Source organism: Poromitra crassiceps (genome assembly GCF_964638095.1).
Source record: "Poromitra crassiceps genome assembly, chromosome: 1".
In the NCBI taxonomy this organism is placed as follows: domain Eukaryota; kingdom Metazoa; phylum Chordata; class Actinopteri; order Beryciformes; family Melamphaidae; genus Poromitra; species Poromitra crassiceps.
The window spans coordinates 49,176,143-49,200,319 of NC_139623.1; the positions used below are offsets into that span (position 1 = coordinate 49,176,143).

Here is a 24,177-nt window from a genome sequence, read left to right on the forward strand (position 1 = left end):
ATCCATCCCCTCTTTTTGAGTTTTCCCCCTGAATTCTCTCCCATTTTCTCCCAAATTGTACTTGGCCAATTCCCCCTGCTGCCCCGGTCGTTGCTCCACCCCCTCTGCCCATCTGGGGAGAGTTGTAGACTAGCACCATGCTTCCTCCGATACGTGTGCAGTCACCAGCCGCTTCTTTTCACCTGACAGCGAGGAGTTTCACTGGCAGGACGTAGCGTGTGGGAGGATCCCGCTATTCCCCCAGTTCCCCTCCCCTCCCCCCCCGAACAGGCGCCACGACCAACCAGAGAAGGCACTAGTGCAGTGGCCAGGACTCATACCCCACCGGCTTCCCACCCGCAGACACAGCCAATTGTGTCTGTAGGAACGTCTGAACAAGCCTGAAGTACCACTGCTGGGAATTGAACCCGTGTCTCTGCGGTGGTAGGCAAGTGCTTTTACCTCCCCCATCCTGTGCGTTGGAACGCGCCTCTGCCTGACTCGGGGCGGGGTGTGGCGGGGGATCCGTGGCCCTGTCCTGTGTCACCACCATGGTGATGTCGCAGGGCACCTACACCTTCTTGACCTGCTTCACGGGCTTCTGGCTGGTCTGGGCGCTCATCGTCATGCTGTGCTGCTTCTGTAGCTTCCTGCAGCGCCAGCTGAAGAGGCGGCGAGAGGAGCGGCTCAGGGAGCAGTGTCTTCAGGCGCTGGAGCTGGAGCCTCTGAGCTGCCACCCCCCTCTTCCCCCTCCGCCTCCCCCCCTGCTGCCCCCACCCAGGGAGCCGCCCCTGTTCTGCCCGCCTCAGACCCTCTCACCCCCACTCCCTCTGCACGTCCCCCAGCCGCTGCCCCGAGCCAACTGGGTCACCGCCACGAGTACAGGTAAGCCACTGGGGCTGTTCTTATTTCTGTGTGAGCTTTTTTCCTTTTCCATTTTGATTTGTTTTGGGTTATTGGTGGTGGGATGAGGTACAGTACACTTTGATACACACATCCGAGAAGAAGTTATGTTGGGGGATAGATACTTTATTGATCCTTTGCAGGAAATTCATGTGTCACGTAATGCAGCTACATTCAACATGTCAGCACAAAAACAGGAAAACATGAGGACATTGAAACATGTAGCAAGGCACACAAAAAGTACTGTCAAGTACTAAGAAAAGAAAAAGGGGCAGCAAAATACTGATAATAATAATACTAAAGTGCAAAAAATTTGCATAAAGTGACTTACAAGTATCTAGATAAAGAACAGGCACCGCTGGCCAACAAGATAAAATACAATATAAACAGCAACACGCACACAAGCACACACACACACACACACACACACACACACACACACACAGACACACACACACACACACACAGTAAAAACATACCCCGGTACATTGCACGAATATCTAAAGTGCAGGGAAGTGCATATATGCACAGCATATAAATTATTCACAGGGACTGGTTTGGGCCTCTTTCGCCCAAAGTCCACCACCATCTCTTTGGTCTTTGAGGTGTTGAGCTGTAGATGGTTTTCTTTGCACCAGACCACATTCAATACTTCCAAAAAGGATCAGGCCACTTCAAGAAATTAGCTTGAACATTTTCAGGGGGAAAAAAAAAAGGTCAAGAAGATCAATCAGGATTCAAAACGAATGTGGTTCACAGAAAATATATGCCCTTCCTCACCAAACATGTTTTCCTCCCAAAACCATTTCCTACTTCCTGTCCTCCTGACACACTTGCCTCAACATAGCCCCTCCCCTCCCCATGCAATTCTCAGGACTACAGCAAGGTGGGGTACTGTGTGTGTGTGTGTGTGTGTGTGTGTGTGTGTGTGTGCAGTCAAGAGCGTGCCCCCGGCTACAGCACTATCTCAATATTGGAGCAGTTAGCAAACATGTTACAGACTAATTCATGACTAACTCTTAGCAGCATTTGCATTTGTCATTCTGCCCACACATGACACATGACATGACACACATGACATTCATGACACATGACACATTCATCTCTCCTGTAAAATTATCGGCAAATACCACATCTGTCAAATCTTTATTTACATGCCTAACGTGTATTCTAAAATATTCATAGAGAGCACACTGAAGAAAAGTCCCACCTTAGCAAGCCACTTCACAACATCTTCATGTTGAGTCTGGAAAGACCTTTCTTACAACAAGTGAAGTTCACATCTGCCAATGGGGTGAGCTCATTATGCTTGTTGAATCAAGTTTAGAATAAGGAAGAGCACTTCACTAGTTTAAAGAAAAGAAATCAAGAAAACTGCTGAAAAGAAGTTGATTTGCATTGGAGACAAGTGGAATGGTTTCATCCTATTGGCAGATTTTTACTTCTTTTCAAAAACGCAATTATTTCAGACTCAACATGAGACTAAATGCACGTCATCCCATGAATGGCCACCAGAAGCCGTCAAAAACTCTAAACTAAACTCTAAACTAAAATGCTCTTCTACTTCAACCTCATGGTGTCTTGTTGTTGTCGTCCTCGTCAGTAAAACGAATGATAAATGCTCCTCTACTTCAACCTCATGGTGTCTTGTTGTTGTTGTCGTCCTCGTCAGTAAAACGAATGATAAATGCTCCTCTACTTCAACCTCATGGTGTCTTGTCGACCAATGTTGTCATTTTCCTTGGCCTGGCGAGTTACATGTGTGCTAGTCTTGCTTGCCAGACTCTCTCCCTACAACAGGGGAGAGTCTGGCTGTACTGGCTGGCACTCTGGTATAGCGGGGGGGAAAGGCTATGTTTACGTTTACAACCAAACACCGAAAGTACCAAGCAGGCACATTGTAGATCCAATCGTTTTCAGCGTGTAGCAATGAGCTAGCATTGTGTTTTTTTTTCCAATATTTTATTTTCAATACATTTATTAACAACATACAAACAAGACAAACAAAACAAAAACCATGAGTCCATGAGGAACCAGCCTGTCGAATCACCTGTCGCCCCCAACCTCTACGAGGTAGGTCAGAAACGGGTCCCAAATGGCAGAGAATTTCTTGAGTCCTCAGGAACCTAAGTCTCTCCATCCGCATTATAGGTCATATCCGTCAGCCACAATTGAAAAGAGCGTGAAGAGGGGGACTTCCATTCCTTCAGGATTAGTTACTTTGCAACAGTTGTCCCCTGTGTCAGAGACTGTTGCACAGCTGTAGGAAAGTTCAGAGAAGACTCCGAGCAGCCGAATATGGCGAGTTATGCCTCCGGCTGAAGGATTACTTTGTAGGCCCTAGAGTACCAGTCAAATATTTTGGCCCAGAATCCCATTAGTGAAGGGCAGAACCAAAAGGCATGAGATAGTGTGCCCTCAGACACTTGACACCTTTCACACAGTGGTGATACAGTAGGGAAGATCTTGTGTAATTTCTGCTTGGAATAGTGGAGATGGTGAGTGACTTTAAATTGGATCAACTGGTGTCTGCTATTAATTGAGCATAGCTGTACCACCGACAGACTCCTTTCCCATATAATGTCAGATAAATTAGTACCACGTTCCTCCTGCCATGCTTCTCTAATCCTCTCATTAGAGGCCTTGGTGCAGTTGTCAAACAGACACACAAATCTAGAGATGAGGTGCTTGGAGTGAGGAGGGCTCTGCAAAACATCGAAAAAAGCATGTTCACTATGGGAGCGCTTCAAAGGCACGAATCTTGGATCGAACATAATTTCTGATTTGCAGGAATCTGAACCAGTTCGTGCCGGGCTACGAGCTAGCATTGTTAATTATGTTGTTTCACAGCGGCAGAAGCATTTGAGATAGACAGATTTGTCACAGAGGGAGCGGAAAGGAAATCCATATATGGTTGCAGCCGGTCAGTCAGAGCGGGTCGGAGCCATTTGAGCGGAAAATGATTTTCTTCCGCTGCCGACTTAGAGTTTATACCAGAGCTTATACCAGCAGCCTGTTTCCATGCAGCCACACTTCTCTCCCGGCAGGGAGGGAAGTCTTTTTCTCTGCTTTCTGGGGACAGACGGGTGTTTGAAAACCACCTACATTCGAGTGTCGATAACTAAAGAACGGATGAAGGCAGAAACAAAAGTTTTTTTTTTCTATCAAAGTAGGGACTTTCTTCTGTCTTTTGAGATCTTCAGTGTTTACATAGTCACAGAAGAAAATATTCTGTTTGTCTTGGAAAATTAGTGAAAATGATCGGAAACTCTGCCGGTGGCTCCGGCAGGGAATGAGTTAAACGACAATTTGTTCTTTGACCCAAGGCCGATTTGTCCACCAGATCTCATGGAAAGGCATTCACAGCTTTTTGAGATGTACAGACACACAAACTGAGAGCGCTGAGAACATCCCCTGAAGTGAATCTTCTCCATGCTTACGCAGTTTGAATGTGACTCACTTTAGGCAATACAGCTGGCCTTTGAAGGTTAATACGTGCACGCACACACGCACACGCGCACACACACACACACACACACACACACACACACACACACACACACACACACACACACACAGAGACATTTCACACACACACACACACACACACACACACACACACACAGACATTTCACACACACACACACACACACACACACACACACACACACACACACACACACACACACACACACACACACACACACACACACACATTGACACACACATGATTAGCACATAATTGCCCTTCAGGGGTTCCCAAACCTTTTCATCTTGGGACCCAAAAGATACATTTAGTGTCTCCCTGGGACCCAAACTCACAAAAAACATACGGTAATGAGTTGCCATGACGACCAGTTGGCGACCCACCCCTCACCGGTCCATGACCCAAATTGGGTCCCGACCCATAGTTTGGGAAACACTGGAGAAAGAGGCAGCTTGATCGCCTGAGATTTCATGCTATCTGCTTGTCAGAGTTTGCACTTCTTTCACCAAACTGTGAGAAAGAGCAGTGACAGAGAGAGAGAGAGAGAGAGAGAGAGAGAGATGTAGGAGAGGCATGACGGAGACAGAGAAAGAGATTCAGAATGAGAGACAGACCGAAAGCTCAAATAACATGTATGGTGCTAGAAAGGAAGAGTGAGGGATGAGGGAAAGAGGAGAGAGAGGGATAGATGGATGGAAAGAAAGAGACAAACAGGGGTAGGATGGAATGAGAGCATCAGCTGTTGCCAGAGATAGTTAAGGTTGCTAGAGGTTTGGTCACAAAGCAGTCCAGAGAGAGACTGATGGAGAGCTTTTGTAGCCAGGCAGCAGCGGTGCTGAAAGGAAAGCAGGTGCTGGCCAGCTGAGCCAGACAGAGAGAGAGAAGAGAGAGGAGAGAGAGAGAAGAAAGAGAAGAGAAGAGATAGAGAGACGAGGAGAGAGAGGAGAAGAGAGAAAGATGCCAGGAGTGTGTTATGGCGAGCGCTGGGAGGCGTCGGAGGTGTCCACACAGCGGCAGGTCGGCGCCCTGCTGCCGGGGGTGGGCGGTGTTGGCCTGGAACCAAAATCACAATTTTCTCTTCATTTGCCACGTATAATAAATACATTAGGTGAAAAAAGAAATGGGAGAAGTCACACACTCGCACAGTAATAACAGGTTAGGTAATTATGACAGGGGGAAAACAACAACCCAGGCGTGGCACACAATAAGAAAGAAAACATGTTTGATGCTCCAACACAACCTACTAATAATGTCTAACATATGATGTTGAAATAGAGGCTACAGCTCCTCTAACACAGTCTTAATATTATGTTGAAATAGAGGCTACAGCTCCTCTAACACAGTCTTAATATTATGTTGAAATAGAGGCTACAGCTCCTCTAATGCAGTCTTAATATTATGTTGAAATAGAGGCTACAGCTCCTCTAACACAGTCTTAATATTATGTTGAAATAGAGGCTACAGCTCCTCTAACACAGTCTTAATATTATGTTGAAATAGAGGCTACAGCTCCTCTAACACAGTCTTAATATTATGTTGAAATAGAGGCTACAGCTCCTCTAACACAGTCTTAATATTATGTTGAAATAGAGGCTACAGCTCCTCTAATGCAGTCTTAATATTATGTTGAAATAGAGGCTACAGCTCCTCTAATGCAGTCTTAATATTATGTGAAATAGAGGCTACAGCTCCTCTAATGCAGTCTTAATATTATGTTAAAATAGAGGCTACAGCTCCTCTAACGCAGTCTTAATATTATGTTGAAATAGAGGCTACAGCTCCTCTAACACAGTCTTAATATTATGTTGAAATAGAGGCTACAGCTCCTCTAATGCAGTCTTAATATTATGTTGAAATAGAGGCTACATCTCCTCTAACACAGTCTTAATATTATGTTGAAATAGAGGCTACAGCTCCTCTAACACAGTCTTAATATTATGTTGAAATAGAGGCTACAGCTCCTCTAACACAGTCTTAATATTATGTTGAAATAGAGGCTACAGCTCCTCTAACACAGTCTTAATATTATGTTGAAATAGAGGCTACAGCTCCTCTAATGCAGTCTTAATATTATGTTGAAATAGAGGCTACAGCTCCTCTAATGCAGTCTTAATATTATGTGAAATAGAGGCTACAGCTCCTCTAATGCAGTCTTAATATTATGTTAAAATAGAGGCTACAGCTCCTCTAACGCAGTCTTAATATTATGTTGAAATAGAGGCTACAGCTCCTCTAACACAGTCTTAATATTATGTTGAAATAGAGGCTACAGCTCCTCTAACGCAGTCTTAATATTATGTTGAAATAGAGGCTACAGCTCCTCTTATGCAGTCTTAATATTATGTTGAAATAGAGGCTACAGCTCCTCTAACACAGTCTTAATATTATGTTGAAATAGAGGCTACAGCTCCTCTAACACAGTCTTAATATTATGTTGAAATAGAGGCTACAGCTCCTCTAACACAGTCTTAATATTATGTTGAAATAGAGGCTACAGCTCCTCTAACACAGTCTTAATATTATGTTGAAATAGAGGCTACAGCTCCTCTAATGCAGTCTTAATATTATGTTGAAATAGAGGCTACAGCTCCTCTAATGCAGTCTTAATATTATGTGAAATAGAGGCTACAGCTCCTCTAATGCAGTCTTAATATTATGTTAAAATAGAGGCTACAGCTCCTCTAACGCAGTCTTAATATTATGTTGAAATAGAGGCTACAGCTCCTCTAACACAGTCTTAATATTATGTTGAAATAGAGGCTACAGCTCCTCTAACGCAGTCTTAATATTATGTTGAAATAGAGGCTACAGCTCCTCTAACGCAGTCTTAATATTATGTTGAAATAGAGGCTACAGCTCCTCTAACACAGTCTTAATATTATGTTGAAATAGAGGCTACAGCTCCTCTAATGCAGTCTTAATATTATGTTGAAATAGAGGCTACAGCTCCTCTAATGCAGTCTTAATATTATGTTGAAATAGAGGCTACAGCTCCTCTTATGCAGTCTTAATATTATGTTGAAATAGAGGCTACAGCTCCTCTAACACAGTCTTAATATTATGTTGAAATAGAGGCTACAGCTCCTCTTATGCAGTCTTAATATTATGTTGAAATAGGGGCTACAGCTCCTCTAACCAGTGTTGGGACTAACGCGTTATTAAGTAACGCGTTACAGTAACTAAGTTACTTTTTGCGGTAACGAGTACTGTAACGAGTTACTTCATCAGTAACGTAACGTACTTACAATTATTGCGGTTTAAACAGGCTCGTTACTCGTTACTCCACGATTCTGTGCGGGACCTACAGCAGCGAGGGTAGAGAGGAAAATGCGAGTCTGACGGCGGTCTGATGAGGAAGTAGGCTAATCGTGCGGCACTTCTATACTTTCTAATGTTACTGGACCAAATTCTGATAGTGAAACGGGTCATTTTGCGCGAGCTGTGTTGTGTACGGTAGCGGTGTTCACTTCACACCGCTCAGCGAGTCAGCAGCATGGAGCCCTCTCCTCCTCGCTTCTCTCAGGCTGTCTGTCACCAGTGCCCTGCTGCACCAGGCAAGCACAGCACTCGTCTCTCACTTACAGATTCCCCTCGCGTTGGAGGGTGTTCACGGTGTGTTTCGCGTTGTTTGGTCATGAAATGGGGAAAAAATGCCTGCAAGTCTGCTGCCTTTTGGAGATGAACTGCTATTAACACTTTCAGTGCCACGGCCCTTGGGCAAAAGGTTGCTTGCTGTGCCACATAGGCCGCAATGCATTTTAAAACAGTCATATAATTTCTTTAATAATTACTATGTAAACACTGAACACGCACAAATAACGATGAGACTCTCTTCTATCACCTGCAAAAAAAAGTTTATTGATCCCATTTTCCGTTCTTTAGTTATGAGCCGGAGAATATAGCTTGATCGAACGAAAAACAGAGCTTTTTTTCTACGAGCTGAGATAATGAGCCTTTTGTGAAATTAAACATTTCAAGCACATCACTGACTCTGAAGCTAATTTTCTGATGTAGTCACACCTCAAAAATAATTTCCTTCAATAAAACAGTGAAGGCAAGGGAATTTTGTTTGGAAGAATAATATTTTTAGCTGAAACCAGCAGCGCTGGCGCCTGCATGCGCTGCTGGTTGCAGCTTCTTGCTGATCTTTTGCTGCTGGTGGGCATCGGATATTCTGGCTTGCGTTTGCCAACCCTGTCCTGCTGTCTGGGTCTGTGTTGTGTACTTGGCTCTGCGTGCCCACCTCCCCCCCTCCTCCTCCCCCCCCCCCCCCGTTGTGGGAGGAGTGTCTCTCTGCTCTGCTGTTTTCTCGTTTTCTCTGCCTGTGCTCAGCACTGAAAAAGTCAGCTAGATCCTGCTTTTTTACAGCCGCGTGTACCAGCTCCCATGCTTCGAGTTGAGAATAATAACAAATCCACGGCTGATCATGTGTTGCAGCGGACACGGAGGCTGTTGCAGCGGACATCGAGGTGCTCAATTGTGATAGCAGATTGGCTGCTGCAGGGGCACAGCTAAACGTTGCTTCAATGAAGCCGCTGCATACGGACGGATGCGATGCGATTTCCTTCCCCCCAATGACTTCTTCTGTGTGTTTCACTCCACGTTCTCTCATCTGGAGAGCGCTGTCGCCACCTAAGGGTTCTGTAAAATAGGTTAGACACATTCAATACCTCTGAATATTGTAAGAGGCGATGTAAGAGGCATAGATCGACACCCCCCCGTCAAAAAAAAAAAATCGAGTTATGACGCCATTTGGCGTCGCTGGCACTGTACGGTAAATTTCTAATGACGCCATATGGCGTCGCTGGCACTGAATGTGTTAAAGGCAGCCGCGACGAGCGGCTGCTTTGAGGCTCTGCTCTGTCCCTATCTGCAGGCAGCGCTGGGCTCTGCTGCTCACTGTCACTCCGCTTTTACAAATGGTAACCACAGTGTTTATGTTGTTCAGCCAGGATATTATAGACTACTGATACAGTTGTTAATTATACAGTGCCAAAAGTGTACTGGCTACTTTTTGAAGGCAATAATAAATATGCCTCAATGTTGTCTTGTCCCACGCTGTGCTACAGCAACCCCAAAATAATGTGTGTGCATTAATAAGAGAATTGAGAGTTTAAAAAAAAGTAACTCAAAAGTTACTTTCCTAGTAACTAAGTTACCTGGAAAGTAACGAGTAACTTAAAGTAACTGAGTTACTTTTCAGAGCAGTAACTGGTAACTGTAACTAAGTTACTAATTAAAAGTAACTTGCCCAACACTGCCTCTAACACAGTCTTAATATTATGTTGAAATAGAGGCTACAGCTCCTCTAACGCAGTCTTAATATTATGTTGAAATAGAGGCTACAGCTCCTCTAACACAGTCTTAATATTATGTTGAAATAGAGGCTACAGCTCCTCTAACACAGTCTTAATATTATGTTGAAATAGAGGCTACAGCTCTAACGTAGTCTTAATATTATGTTGAAATAGAGGCTACAGCTCCTCTAACACAGTCTTAATATTATGTTGAAATAGAGGCTACAGCTCCTCTAACGCAGTCTTAATATTATGTTGAAATAGAGGCTACAGCTCCTCTAACACAGTCTTAATATTATGTTGAAATAGAGGCTACAGCTCCTCTAACACAGTCTTAATATTATGTTGAAATAGAGGCTACAGCTCCTCTAACACAGTCTTAATATTATGTTGAAATAGAGGCTACAGCTCCTCTAATGCAGTCTTAATATTATGTTGAAATAGAGGCTACAGCTCCTCTAATGCAGTCTTAATATTATGTGAAATAGAGGCTACAGCTCCTCTAATGCAGTCTTAATATTATGTTAAAATAGAGGCTACAGCTCCTCTAACGCAGTCTTAATATTATGTTGAAATAGAGGCTACAGCTCCTCTAACACAGTCTTAATATTATGTTGAAATAGAGGCTACAGCTCCTCTAACGCAGTCTTAATATTATGTTGAAATAGAGGCTACAGCTCCTCTTATGCAGTCTTAATATTATGTTGAAATAGAGGCTACAGCTCCTCTAACACAGTCTTAATATTATGTTGAAATAGAGGCTACAGCTCCTCTTATGCAGTCTTAATATTATGTTGAAATAGAGGCTACAGCTCCTCTAACACAGTCTTAATATTATGTTGAAATAGAGGCTACAGCTCCTCTAACGCAGTCTTAATATTATGTTGAAATAGAGGCTACAGCTCCTCTAACACAGTCTTAATATTATGTTGAAATAGAGGCTACAGCTCCTCTAACACAGTCTTAATATTATGTTGAAATAGAGGCTACAGCTCCTCTAACGTAGTCTTAATATTATGTTGAAATAGAGGCTACAGCTCCTCTAACACAGTCTTAATATTATGTTGAAATAGAGGCTACAGCTCCTCTAACGCAGTCTTAATATTATGTTGAAATAGAGGCTACAGCTCCTCTAACACAGTCTTAATATTATGTTGAAATAGAGGCTACAGCTCCTCTAACACAGTTTTAATATTATGTTGAAATAGAGGCTACAGCTCCTTTAACAGTTTTAATATTATGTTGAAATAGAGGCTACAGCTCCTCTAATGCAGTCTTAATATTTTGTTGAAATAGAGGCTACAGCTACAAGTTGGTAGCATTTTATTTTCCGCATCCACCACGACTGAAAACTTTCTCCCAGCTTTCGTTGCTAAAAGTGGGTGGAAACGATTTGAGAGTTAAAAAAAAACCTGCATTGCAGAACTTTAGGGCGGTCCTTCATGCAGAAGGGGAGGTAACACGCAGAAGTCGTGTGCTTGTAAACGGATAAAACAGAATCAAATAATGTAACGTTGCTCAGGACATCCATTTTCAGTTTTAAAAAGTTCTCCCCATGTTACAAAGTGATTCGCTGTATCTCCAGTCTGTTTCAATACGAAGGATAGAGCATTATTTCCAGTAACGTTACAAAGGGGTGTTGGTTTGTTAGCAGCCATTCTCGCCGTCGTTCAAACTATTTTTGACAAGAAGCTCACAGATGATTGGTAGGCAGTAGGGGTGTCACGATACACTCAGTTCACGATACGATACGTATCACGATACTGGGTTCACGATAACGATACGATACGATTTTAACAATATTTTTTTAAACTTGAATAATGACAATATATGACTGGAAAAGTAGTATTTTATTTGAAATGCACAAATACAAAACATGCTGTTGTGGGAAATTGTTATTACAATAACAACTAGAAAAAACATGAGATTGGAGATAAGGCTTATCTTGAAATAGAATGAGTTACACCGTCACTTAGATTTACTTTGAACTAAAAGGTTTCTCAGCAGTATAAATTCTCATTATGCATCTTCAGTTTTTCTTCAAACTCAAACAACAAGACTTTTCTTAATCTATTTTTTATGCATCTTCAGTTTTTCCTGTCAAGTAAACAGTTTTGCCAGAAACTCAATTGAATGGTTTCTCTCCTGTATAACTTCTCATGTGTCTCTTCAGAGACTTGTTCAACTGAACTACTTTCCACACATTGAACTTCAACAAACAAAGACGTTTCTTAGTCTATTTTTTGAAAAAAAAAAAAAATTTTTTTTTTTTTTTTTTTTTTTGCGATATGAGATTTCATCTCAACGATACATATCGTGACGTTTTACTATCGCGAAATTTCGTGAGACGATATATTGTGACACCCCTAGTAGGCAGAGATCTCCAGTCGTCTGGGAGCCGAAACTATCATTTCATTACAATTAGTTATTTGGTGGTAAGAGTAAGAGTGGAAGATTTATACCAATATGTATACCTTTTACCAATTTGTTTATTTGGTTTTCAGTACACATTAACAGTATTACATGTTATATATACATATATTATGCGTATATACTAGAATACATATTAGTAGTACAAATTCCCATTTGCAAAGAAACAAAAGAAAACAAAATACAATTCACACAAGGACAAGACCATAACCAACTGACACTAACAACAACAAAAGAAATGAAAACAAAAAACAAAAAAGAGAATAGATACATTTATAACTGGTTCAAGAAACTCAAAGTTTCCCATGTCCATTGTTTAAATGTTGGAGGAGAGGCCTCCAATTTAACAGGATTAACCCTCTCGCTAGAAGAGTAGAGAATGCAATGCATTTTAATTGGCTGTTTGTTGGATGGTCATCTTCCGGTTGGATACCAAATAGAGTCATAAGGGGATTTAATTCAATATATTTTCCAAATAGTGTGGTAAAAGCATTAAAAATGGAACTCCAGAGAGCTTTGGGACAGAAGCAAAATGTGTGAGCTAATAATTACAAGAGGCATCCACTGATGAATGTGTTTTTGACAGCCGTGATTTAGAGAAATGAAGCCTGTGACTATTGCACAGATAGACGAGCTGTGCACTATTTTCAGCTGAATTAAGCACAGATTGACGAGCTGTGCACTATTTTCAGATGAATTAAGCACAGATTGACGAGCTGTGCACTATTTTCAGATTAATTAAGCACAGATTGACAAGCTGTGCACTATTTTCAACTGAATTAAGCACAGATTGACAAGCTGTGCACTATTTTCAACTGAATTAAGCACAGATTGACGAGCTGTGCACTATTTTCAACTGAATTAAGCACAGATTGATTTGCTGTGCACTATTTTCAACTGAATTAAGCACAGATTGACGAGCTGTGCACTATTTTCAGCTGAATTAAGTACAGATTGACGAGCTGTGCATTATTTTCAGCTGAATTAAGTACAGATTGACGAGCTGTACATTATTTTCAGCTGAAATAAGCACAGATTGACGAGCTGTGCACTATTTTCAACTGAATTAAGCACAGATTGATTTGCTGTGCACTATTTTCAACTGAATTAAGAACAGATTGACGAGCTGTGCACTATTTTCAGCTGAATTAAGTTCACTCTATCCAAAGAGGGAGTCTCCAAGCACCATAGTTTAGCATACAGGAAGAGTTTTTATACACACACGCACGCACGCACGCACGCACGCACACACACACACACACACACACACACACACACACACACACACACACACACACACACACACACACACACACACACACAAAGTGAGTGGGTTAAGAGAGAGAGAGAGAGAAAGCGAGGGAGCATGAAATAACGACGCTGAAGTTGGCATCCGATTCGCAGCTCCCGATTGGAATTTTCCAGTCCACCTTAAAAAGTGGAATAACGCCTCTAGATGGAGTGGTTCGACCATTTTCAAGCGAGTTCATGAACTGGAAAACATAGGTATATAGGAGGGATATGTTTTGAGAATACATTATAGAATGAATCCTGCATTTTGTTCATTTTTAATGTTGCATGCAATTCTTATTGACCTCAAAAAGGTTCTCCTATTGGTGTAAACAGCTGGAAAAAAAGAGTTGATTTCACAGCTTTTGCCCATCTAGACTGCATAAAACCACGTCCAACTCACAGACCATTACATGTATTATTTTCAAACCTGACCTATATTACAAAGGGGACATTAGACTCTCATTATGGCACAGTGGCTGATTTGTGAAACATATTTCTGATTTGTGAAAGTGCTATAATTGCAGTTTTCCGCTGATTTTGAGCATCTAGACTGCATCAAACCAGGTCCAGCTCAAACACCATCACTCTAATTCTTTTCAAACCTGGCCTAGATTACAAAGGGGACATTAGACTCTCATTATGGCACAGTGGCTGATTTGTGAAACATATTTCTGATTTGTGAAAGTGCTATAATTGCAGTTTTCAACTGATTTTGCCCATCTAGACCGCATCAAACCAGGTCCAGCTCAAAGACCATCACTCTAATTCTTTTCAAACCTGGCCTAGATTACAAAGGGGACATTTGTTACGAATGCGTGAGATTGCTAGATGGTATGATAGTTAGAAATATTACACAATTGGCTCGCAATCTCTTAGCGGACGTGTATTTTAGTGTGATCAGAAATGATATCAGCTATGTAGTCATACAGCTAATTCCCACGCAAGCAAGGAAGAAGAAATAGAAAGAAATAGGCATTTGGTTTCCTTATAAATTATGAATGAAAGATTGGCGGCCTACCAGATGGTGCGAAACAACGCTATGGCGTGTGGACCTCTGGGCCAGCACCGGCGTTGTGTCACTCCGAACACGGCCAGCCCGCTCGACCTGGAACTGTTCAGTGTGAGGAGGTGGTTGAATGGAGAAGGTCCTCCTTCGGGTCTCCGTCGGTCTTCTGCACAACGCTCCCTGAAGTCCTCAGAACTCTCCAATGAATACGGCAGTCGGCTCCGAGTAACTGGCTGGGCGTAGTGAAGCGCCCACTCCCATCTAACGGAGCTCTCCTGCTCAATGTCAGGTTGGTACCTGGAAGTAACCAGTACTTAGCCTGGCTCTCCCCTCTCACCTCACCTCACACAGGTGTTCTGCAGCTTCTGCTGGTCTGTGCCACCTGTAGCATCTGCTTGTCCTGGGCTAGACGCCATCTTTATTGTCTCTGTAATGCACAGCACCTGTGCCACTCTCCAGGGCATGACATCATCTTCTTGAAGTCCCAAGGAGAGTTAAAGGGACAAATACATAATCCCCAATACATTCCATACAGCCGCCACTCATAATATATATGAAACCAAATGCCTTCACCAATAGGAAAGTAAAGAAAGTGAAGAGGAAGTAAAAGAAAGGGGACGTATGTAACATCTCCCCCCCCAAAGCACGAAAACCCCCGAGGGAACTAATTTCCTGCGTGGGTTTTTCGTCTAACTGTAACATCTAAACGTTCACCTTTGTTTTGTTTTTTTGTTTTTTCCTCTTTCATTTTTCCCATCTTCCAAAAATATCTATTAATGGTAAAATCTGGTGGCACTGCACACCTAACCATCCTGGAGTAGTGACTGACAACCAGCATCTAAGGATTCTTAATAGGTCATTACGTCAGACCCCTAACTCCCTTACGATATGCGCATCTTCAAGAATGCACTTTAGAATTTTTCTCTAGCCCTTCTCAACAGGCTCATCCGATTCTTGACAGTGTGTCTGCAATGACATTATCCTTTCCTGGTAGGTGCACTACGGTTATATTATAAGGCTGCAGGATCAGGCTCCAGCGAAATACCCTCTGACTAGATGTCTTGAACCTCGCTAAAAAGGTGAGTGGGTTATGATCAGTCAGAACGACAAGGTCGCCTCCAGCACTAGAAACGTACACCTCAAAGTGTTGGACAGCTAGGACTAGGGCAAGGGCCTCCTTTTCGATAGTCGAATAGCGCCTCTGATGACGATTTAGTTTTTTGGAGAAGTAGGCAGTGTTGGGCACTCATTACTAAAAAAGTAATATATTACATATTACTCGTTACTATTTTCAAAAGTAATATTATTACTTTACTTATTACTCCATGCCAAAAGTAATTCGTTAGATACTCGTTATATTACTTTTCCGTTACATTCCACACAAATGGCAATAGGCCTTTTTCACTGCAGCAATTTTGTGTCTAAAAGGCAGGAGGTAACACAGGTGCACCAAGATGTTAATTAGGGCTTCCAACTTCCAGTCCATTTAGGTGTTCCAGTGCTGGAGCCTTAATTAGTTAGTTGGTTGCACCTGTGTATACTCTGTCTTCTAGACACAAATGGCCGTTGTGAAAAAGGGCCATGGCGTTTTTCTCATCAAAATGCAGACTTTGCGTGCGAATGTGTGAAGTTCTAGGTCTATTATGTGCCGTTCCATTTAAACTAATCGCTTTGCCAGAGCACAGCTTCCTACAGAGATGCTTGATGAAGAGCACACCTGGCTCAAAGTGATGACTGACAAGATGCAATCTTTTAATCAGCTTCTGTTTTATAGAATGCAGTATGCACTGCCAATGCAAACTCAATACGTATAGGCTACATCTTTGCTTAACAAGTTTGTGTCACAAATAACGTTAGCTCTGCAACATTAACATTAACCTGACAATAATAACAGCAATGTTTGATGTCCACCAGCTTGTGAGTTTTTACGTTATCTCTGTATTTGAACAGTTTTCCGGTTTCTGTTGTGCTGTCCTCTCGTCTCGTAACGTTAACGTTAGGAAGTTTGAGCTCGTGTTTTTCACAGTGGAAAGAGTGTTAGTAGCCTACCTGTCCTGGACACCGTTTACATTTGACTTTGATGTTCAATCGTGTCACCTTTCTTCCCGACAAAAACAAAGTCATGGGAATATATCCAGCCACGGATTTTCCTCCTCGGCTCAGCAGGACAGAGAGGGAGGTGTGCCTGCCTGTTGCCTGGTGCTCTGAATGTGCTCTGCGGTGACGTCACCTTGTTTTGGGAGCGTTAAAAGCCATGCTGCTTGTGATCAGTGAATGCCGACTGCGTGTCGTTTTGCAGCGCAGCGGCATCACAGAATGGACTCAACAAAAGATGTAACGACTAACGTAACGAGCTCGTTTATCTTGAAGTAACTGTAATATTATTACTTATATTCTATAGTAATTCGTTACACTACTCGTTACTTGGAAAAAGTAATATTATTACAGTAACGAGTAACTAGTAACTCGTTACTTCCCAACACTGGAAGTAGGCAATAGGCCTGTCCACTCCAGACACATCGGTCTGCAGCAACACGGCCCCTATGCCGACGTCGCACGCATCGACTGCAAGTTTGAATGGTAAATCAAAATTTGGCGCTGCCAGCACCGGTTCGCTAGCGAGGATCGACTTCACCCCTTCCAGTGCAGCATTACATGCCATTGACCACCGAAATTTGACTCCCCGTCTTAACAGGTCTGTGAGTGGCGATGTTACAGCAGCAAAATTATCCACAAACCGTCTATAAAACCCACACATAACAGGCGCATGAGCTTCCGTTTCGTGTTCGGGACTGGCATCTCTAATATGGCCTGCACTTTGGCAGTCCTTGGGCTCACAGAACCTTGGCCTACGTGGTGCCCTAAATATGTGACCTGCCCCTTCCCAAAATCAGACTTTGGCAAATTAATCACCAAGCCAGCTTGTTTAAGACGGTCAAAGAGCTGCCTGATGTGTTCCATGTGATCAGACCACGAAGAACTATAACACACCACGTCATCCAAGTAGACCACAGTATTCTGCAATCCACCAGTCACCATGTTCATTCATCTCTGAAAAGTTGCGGGTGCGTTTTTCATTCCAAACGGAAGAACCTTACACCGATACAGAGACTCAGGGGTCACAAATGCTGACACGTCTTTGGCCCTCTCGGTCAGAGGGACCTGCCAGTACCCTTTTAAGAGATCGAATTTAGACACGTACTGAGCCTGGCCTATTTTATCTATGCAATCCTCAAGCCTCGGTATCGGATATGCATCGGTTTTTGTCACAGTGTTCACTTTTCGGTAGTCGACACAAAGTCGCACTGTACGATCTGGTTTAGGGACAAGAACCAAAGGGGAACTCCACTCACTCGTTCCTGGCTCAATAGCTCCAATCTCTAGCATATAGCTTAATTCAGGCCTGATCTGAGCCCATTTATGAGGACTGATCCGATACGGATGTTGTTTTATCGGCGTTGACGCCCCAATGTCCACATCGTGGGTTATTAATGTGGTCAGACCAGGAGTGTCACTAAAAAGCTCTTTATTTTGTTCGACTAAACGCACCACCTCCTCCATTTGTTCCGAGGTCAGGTGCGCTAGAGACTCTCTAAGATTAGCCAACGCCTCCGTATTCCTAAACCTAGCTGTCACTGGCTCACGGAACTCAACCTCATCATCCCCACTCTCCTCATCTACTGGAGTTTGAGCGGCCATACACACCACAGCGGGAGCGTCACGATCATGATAAGGCTTTAAGAGATTGATGTGGCACAAGCGTGACTTTAGTCGACGGTCTGGTGTTTCCACCACATAGTTGCACTCACTAACTTTCTTCTGAACTACATATGGTCCATAGAACTTGTCTGAACTTGTCTGAACTTCTCACAATTGCCTCATCCCTCTCCTCCCGTCTACTGCTCCTTGGCGACTTCAACATTCACATCGACTCACCGACCTCCAAGTTTACCTCTGAATTCACCACCTTACTGGACAACTTCAACCTCACCCAGCACGTCACTTTCCCCACCCATGTCAAAGGCCACATCCTCGACCTCGTCTGCTCCCTCAATCAACCAAAATAAAATCCATTGACCCCCTCCAACTCTCCGATCTGATCTCCAACACTCTCCCCCAGGAACCTCCCCCCACCTCCCCTGACGATCTCACCAACAACCTTAACAACACACTTTCTGCTTCCCTCAACCTGCTGGCCCCTCTCAAAACAAAAACCGTCTCCTTCACCACCTCTGCACCCTGGTTCACATCTCAACTCCGCACACTCAAACAGACCGGCCGCCAATTGGAAAGACTCATCAAGAAAACACCACTCACCGTTCACCTCGAAGCCTACAAACTCCACCTCTCAGCCTACAAAGATGCCCTCACTGCCGCCAAGTCTGCCTATTTCTCCTCCATCATCAACGACCCCAGCCGTAATCCCAAAACCCTCTTTTCCACCGTCAACAGCCTCCTCAAGCCCCGTACCGACGCCTTCCCTACCTCCTCATCTGATCAATGCACTGCCTTCCTTCAATTCTTTGCTGACAAAATGACCACCATCTACCAATCACTGTCCCCTCTGTCCCCCCCAGCTGCCCCTACCCCTGCTTCTCTCCTCTCCATCCCGCTTGCCTTTCCTAGCCTCCCCCCCACCGCCGTCTTTCCCGGTTCACCCCTGTCACTGCCTCCACCGTCTCCAAACTCATCAGCTCATCCAAACCCACAACCTGCTCCCTTGACCCCCTCCCCACCCCCCTTCTGAAATCATGCCTTCCTGTCATCTGCCCCTACCTCACAAACCTCTTCAACTCCTCACTCTCCCATGGCACTGTCCCCTCTGCTTTCAAAACTGCTGCTGTCACTCCCATCCTGAAGAAACCCGGTCTTGACCCATCCTGCCTCAATCACTACCGGCCTATCTCCAACCTCCCCTTCCTCTCAAAAACCCTGGAATGCATAGTAGCCACCCAACTTCAACACCACCTGCACTCCAATGATTTATTCGAACCCCTCCAATCTGGTTTCCGCCCCCTCCACAGCACTGAAACAGCACTCATTAAAGTCTTCAACGACCTCCTCACCTCTGCCGACTCCGGATCCCTCACCATCCTCATCCTCCTCGACCTGAGTGCAGCCTTCGATACCGTGAACCATAACATCCTGCTCTCCAGATTGGAAGATCTCTGTATCGAAGGTACTGCACTCAGGTGGATTCACTCCTACCTCTCCAACCGTTCTCAGTTCATTTCCCTACACAACCACTCCTCTGCTCCCTCTATAGTCTCACATGGTGTCCCCCAAGGTTCTGTACTCGGTCCATTTCTGTTCATCACTTACATCCTCCCCCTCGGTCAGATCCTCCGTCACTTCAACCTGGACTTTCACTGTTATGCCGACGATACCCAGATCTACCTCAGCACCACCTCCCCCCACAACCCACCCCTCTCCCACATCAACTCCTGCCTGTCTGCTATTAAATCCTGGATGCAAGAAAACTTTCTACAACTCAACAGTGATAAAACAGAACTTCTCCTCATCGGCTCCAAGTCCACTTAGTCCATGGGCCAAACACCAAAATTTCACATATCGGTACCACTCAAGTGGGCAAATTCTAATCATGATTTTTGAACATGTATATATCCATAGATGATATTTTAGTATGATAGCCTTTCCAGAATGGTAGCTTTCTCACGGTTATCAGCTCATGAAGTTAGCCAGCCCCTACAATAATTTGGATTCTAGGTGCTGATGCATATCCTATTCTAGGCTCTTTTTAGGACCTTTACTCATGTTTGATGAGAATATCTTTGATATAATTTTAAAGGGTAGCTTCCTAGCTTTCATTTAAGCTCAGTTTTGTGTCTCTCTGACAAATACAGAGGTCACAGGAGCTCCTCAAACTGTCAGTGACATTCGTTTTTCCACAATTTTCGTCTAAACTATAGTTTTATTTCAGCACTGTGGCATCTAGGAACATCAGAGATACAAACAACAAACACTGGAATACTCACAGGACTATAAGGATTCAGAAAAGGTATCATGTGCCCATACTATCCCATCGTGAGGGGTGAATGTGGCCCTTAAGGTAGAAGAATGACTTCTCAAGGGAAATGAGCCAGAGCCCTAAATTTAACAAATCGGTACCAGCCAGGTGGGCAAATTTTACTTGTGATTTTTTTAAATTCATATACATCCCTAGATTATGTTTTTATATGATAGACCTTGATGAATGGTAGCTTATTAGTGCTTATCCCCTCTTAAATTATGGACTGCTGTCGTTCAAAACTAGGAAAGTGCCCTCCCTGGAAATCATCTTTCATTATCCGTTGCCTAGGGTGTGTCTGGACTACTGTTAATATTACATAGATATAGGCAAACTATCCTATGATATTGTACATACTATACTATACTATACTATACTATACTAGATATACTATGCTTGTCTACTAAAGTGGCACATTTCTCAGTCAAAAACAGAGTAAATTGACACGTTTCTCAGTCAAAAATAGTTTTATTTGTGTTACATTATATGAACAGCCACATTCAAAATGTTTCCAGTCTTTCAGGACAATATTAGGACAATCTACCCTTCCTGAGACACCATGCCACCCACGAGGGCAACACCATCATCGTCATTCACATCTGATTGTGCTGGTTGGCACATTTTTGTAGTTTGCACAGGTTTGTGCACTTCAGACCATTATTGAGACCTGTGCACTCTGGTGGTTTGCACGACCTCACACACTTGCAGGAGAGCAACTGCAAAACGGTCTGGTGCTGGGGAACCGCACATCCACTGGATTTCAAGCTGCCCCTCATCATCTGTGGTCCACCCATGGTCCTTGGGGCTTGGTAGAGATGGCTGGGTTTGAAGAGACCGTCTAGAGATTGCAGTCTGATCTTTTGCATGAATGGAATGCATTAATAGCCAATCCTCAAATGGTGGAAGCTGGCTGGACTCGACCTCCCCACGTCTGGTGCAGAAAAGTTGGTATCGGAGGAGGTTGACATCTGTAATGTGTGTAGAGGGTACATATACATAATACATGTGGCACATGATTTCCAGCAGCTTCTTGAAGAGCTCATTAGAGACATCCCAAGCACGGCCGAGCTCAAGGAAGGCTTCTTGATACTGTATGTCCTGTCTGTTCAGGGTGCCCACTTTTCCGTGTCCTGCAAATACGCTGACAGTGTTGCAGCCAGTGAACGTGTGCATGCATGCCAATCAAGGCGCCAGCAATACTATCGCCGCGTGATTTGCATAGTTTGGTGATGTCCTGGAACATTGTCTTGTTCTGTGTTCCACATTTTTGGTACATTGGGCATGGGATGTCCTTGCTCCAACCCAGAGTCAGTAGCAGCACATCTATGTCTGCCATGATGATCACTGCCTTGAAGCCAGACTCTGCTACATGGAGAGCATGCATTAGCATGCAGGTGTCAGCTTCTTCCTGAGAGGATTCGAGCTGTGTTACCTCCTCCCATTGGTTCCTGTTGATTTTGAAGCAGACTACTTCACAGGTAACATATAAGGCCTTGTCTTGTAGTTTCTATCTGTGTTTGGGTCCTTTCCATTCCTCAAACAAGAATTTGATCAGACTGACTTTGCTGGCAGCACTGTAGAGCAGTTTCCTCCACTGCTGGATGTTGTGGCTGGAATCATGCAGGTTAGCTACATCTGGCGGGGCAACAGTTGCAGTTGACAAGCTGACAAACTCATATTGATCTGGACTGAGTGGATTCACAAAGGAGTTTCCCATGATATCAACAATGGACTGTACTTTAAGGACCATAGGTGGACCACAGATGATGAGGGGCAGCTTGAAATCCAGTGGATGCACGGTTCCCCAGCACCAGGTGCCGTCTTGCAGTTGCTCTCCTGCAAGTGTGTGAGGTCGTGCAAACCACCAGAGTGCACATGTCTCAATAACGGTCTGAAATGCACAAACCTGTACAAACTACAAGCATGTGCCAACCAACACAGTGAAGAAGAGCTTGCTGCACAGCTGACAGACTCAGGTGTGAATGACGATGATGGTGTTGCGCTCGTGGATGACATGGTCTCAGGAAGGGTAGATTGTCCTAATATTGTGTTGAAAGACTGGAAACATTTTGAATGTAGCTGTACATATACCGTAACACAAATAAAACAATTTCTGACTGAAAAGCGTGCCAATTTACCCTCTTTTTGACTGGGAAATGTGCCAATTTAGTAGACAATTAAGTATAGCATATATATCTATCTAGTATAGTATAGTATGGTATGTATAGTATCATAGGATAGCATGCCTATATCTAGACATGTAATATTAACAGTTAGTAGTCCAGACACCCCAGGGAGAGGATATAATGAAAGAAAGATGATTTCCCATAATTCCCACAAGTCCATAATTTAAGAGGGGTGGTTAAGCACTAATAAGCTACCATGGTCATAGGAATTAAAAAAAATCACAAGTAGAATTTCTCCACCCGGATGGTACCGATATCTTACATTTTGGGTTCTGGCCCATTTCCCTCAAGAAGGCATTCTTCCACCAAATTCAAAGGGCAAAATTCACCCCTCACGATGGGATAGTATGGGTTCATTATACCTTTTCTGAATCCTTATAGTCCTATATGAGTATTCCAGTGTTTGTTGTTTGTGTCTCTGATGTTCCTAGATGCCACAGTGCTGAAATAAAGACTATAATTTAGGCGAAAACTGTGGAAAAATGAATGTCACTGACACTTTGAAGAGCCCATGTGAGCTATTTATTTGTCAGACACACAACTGAGCTCAAATGAAAGCTAAGAAGCTACCCTTTACAATGTTGTCAAACATGTTATCATAGAACATGGTTAAAGGTCCTGAGCCTAAAATAGGTTATGGATCAGCACCTAGAATCGAATTTATTGTAGGGGTTTGCTAACTTCATGAGCCGATAACTGTGACAAAGCTGCCATTCTGCAAAGGCTATCATACTAAAATATCATCTATGGATATATACCTGTTCAAAAATCATGATTAGAATTTGTCCACTTGAGTGGTACCAATATGTGGAATTTTTGTGTTTGGCCCATGGACTAAATAGGGGAAAATAAGAAAATGTCCAATAAATATGAAAAGCTACTCCTGTGGAAAGGCTATCATATATTAATTTACTTATATTGACCCTATAAACAATTTAGTATAGGTAAAGTTTTGCCCACCCATATGGTACCGATATCTGGTCTGGCCCATGGACTAACTCTCTCCAAAACCAACAACCCCACCCTCACCATCGATAACACCACTGTTTCCCCTTCCTCCCAGGCACGCAATCTCGGCGTCATCATCGACCCCACCCTTTCCCTTGAACCCCACATCCGTCAAATTGTCAAATCCTCCTTCTACCACCTCCGTAATATTGCCAAAATTCGCCCCTCCCTCTCACACTCCACTGCTGAAACTCTCATTCACGCCTTCATCTCCTCCCGCCTGGACTACTGCAACTCACTCCTTCATGGCATCAACTCCACCCTCATCAATAGACTCCAACTGTTTCAGAACGCAGCAGCTCGACTCCTCACCCACACCAAATCCTGGCACCACATCACCCCTGTCCTCAAAGAACTCCACTGGCTTCCCATCTCCTTCCGCATCAACTACAAAATCCTGGTCATCACCTACAAAGCCCTTCATCAACTGGCCCCCCCTTACCTCACAGACCTCCTCTCCCCCTACCAACCCTCCCGGTCCCTCAGATCCTCCTCAGCCGACCTCCTTTCCACCCCCAAGTCCAAACTCTGCAGCTTTGGGGACAGATCTTTCTCTCGGG

At 43.6% G+C, this 24,177-nt stretch overlaps 1 protein-coding gene across 1 annotated transcript in view; it reads left to right on the top strand.

Annotated features, from left to right (window-relative positions):
* Positions 1–530: 530 nt before the first annotated feature.
* Positions 531–24,177, top strand: part of prr7 (proline rich 7 (synaptic)) — a gene marked incomplete at both ends in the record, with an annotated part of 46,577 nt that continues 22,930 nt past the window's right edge. The window contains one exon of the mRNA XM_083638826.1: positions 531–858. Coding sequence (XP_083494952.1) covers positions 531–858 — 328 coding nt within the window. The remainder of the gene's footprint in view (positions 859–24,177) is intronic.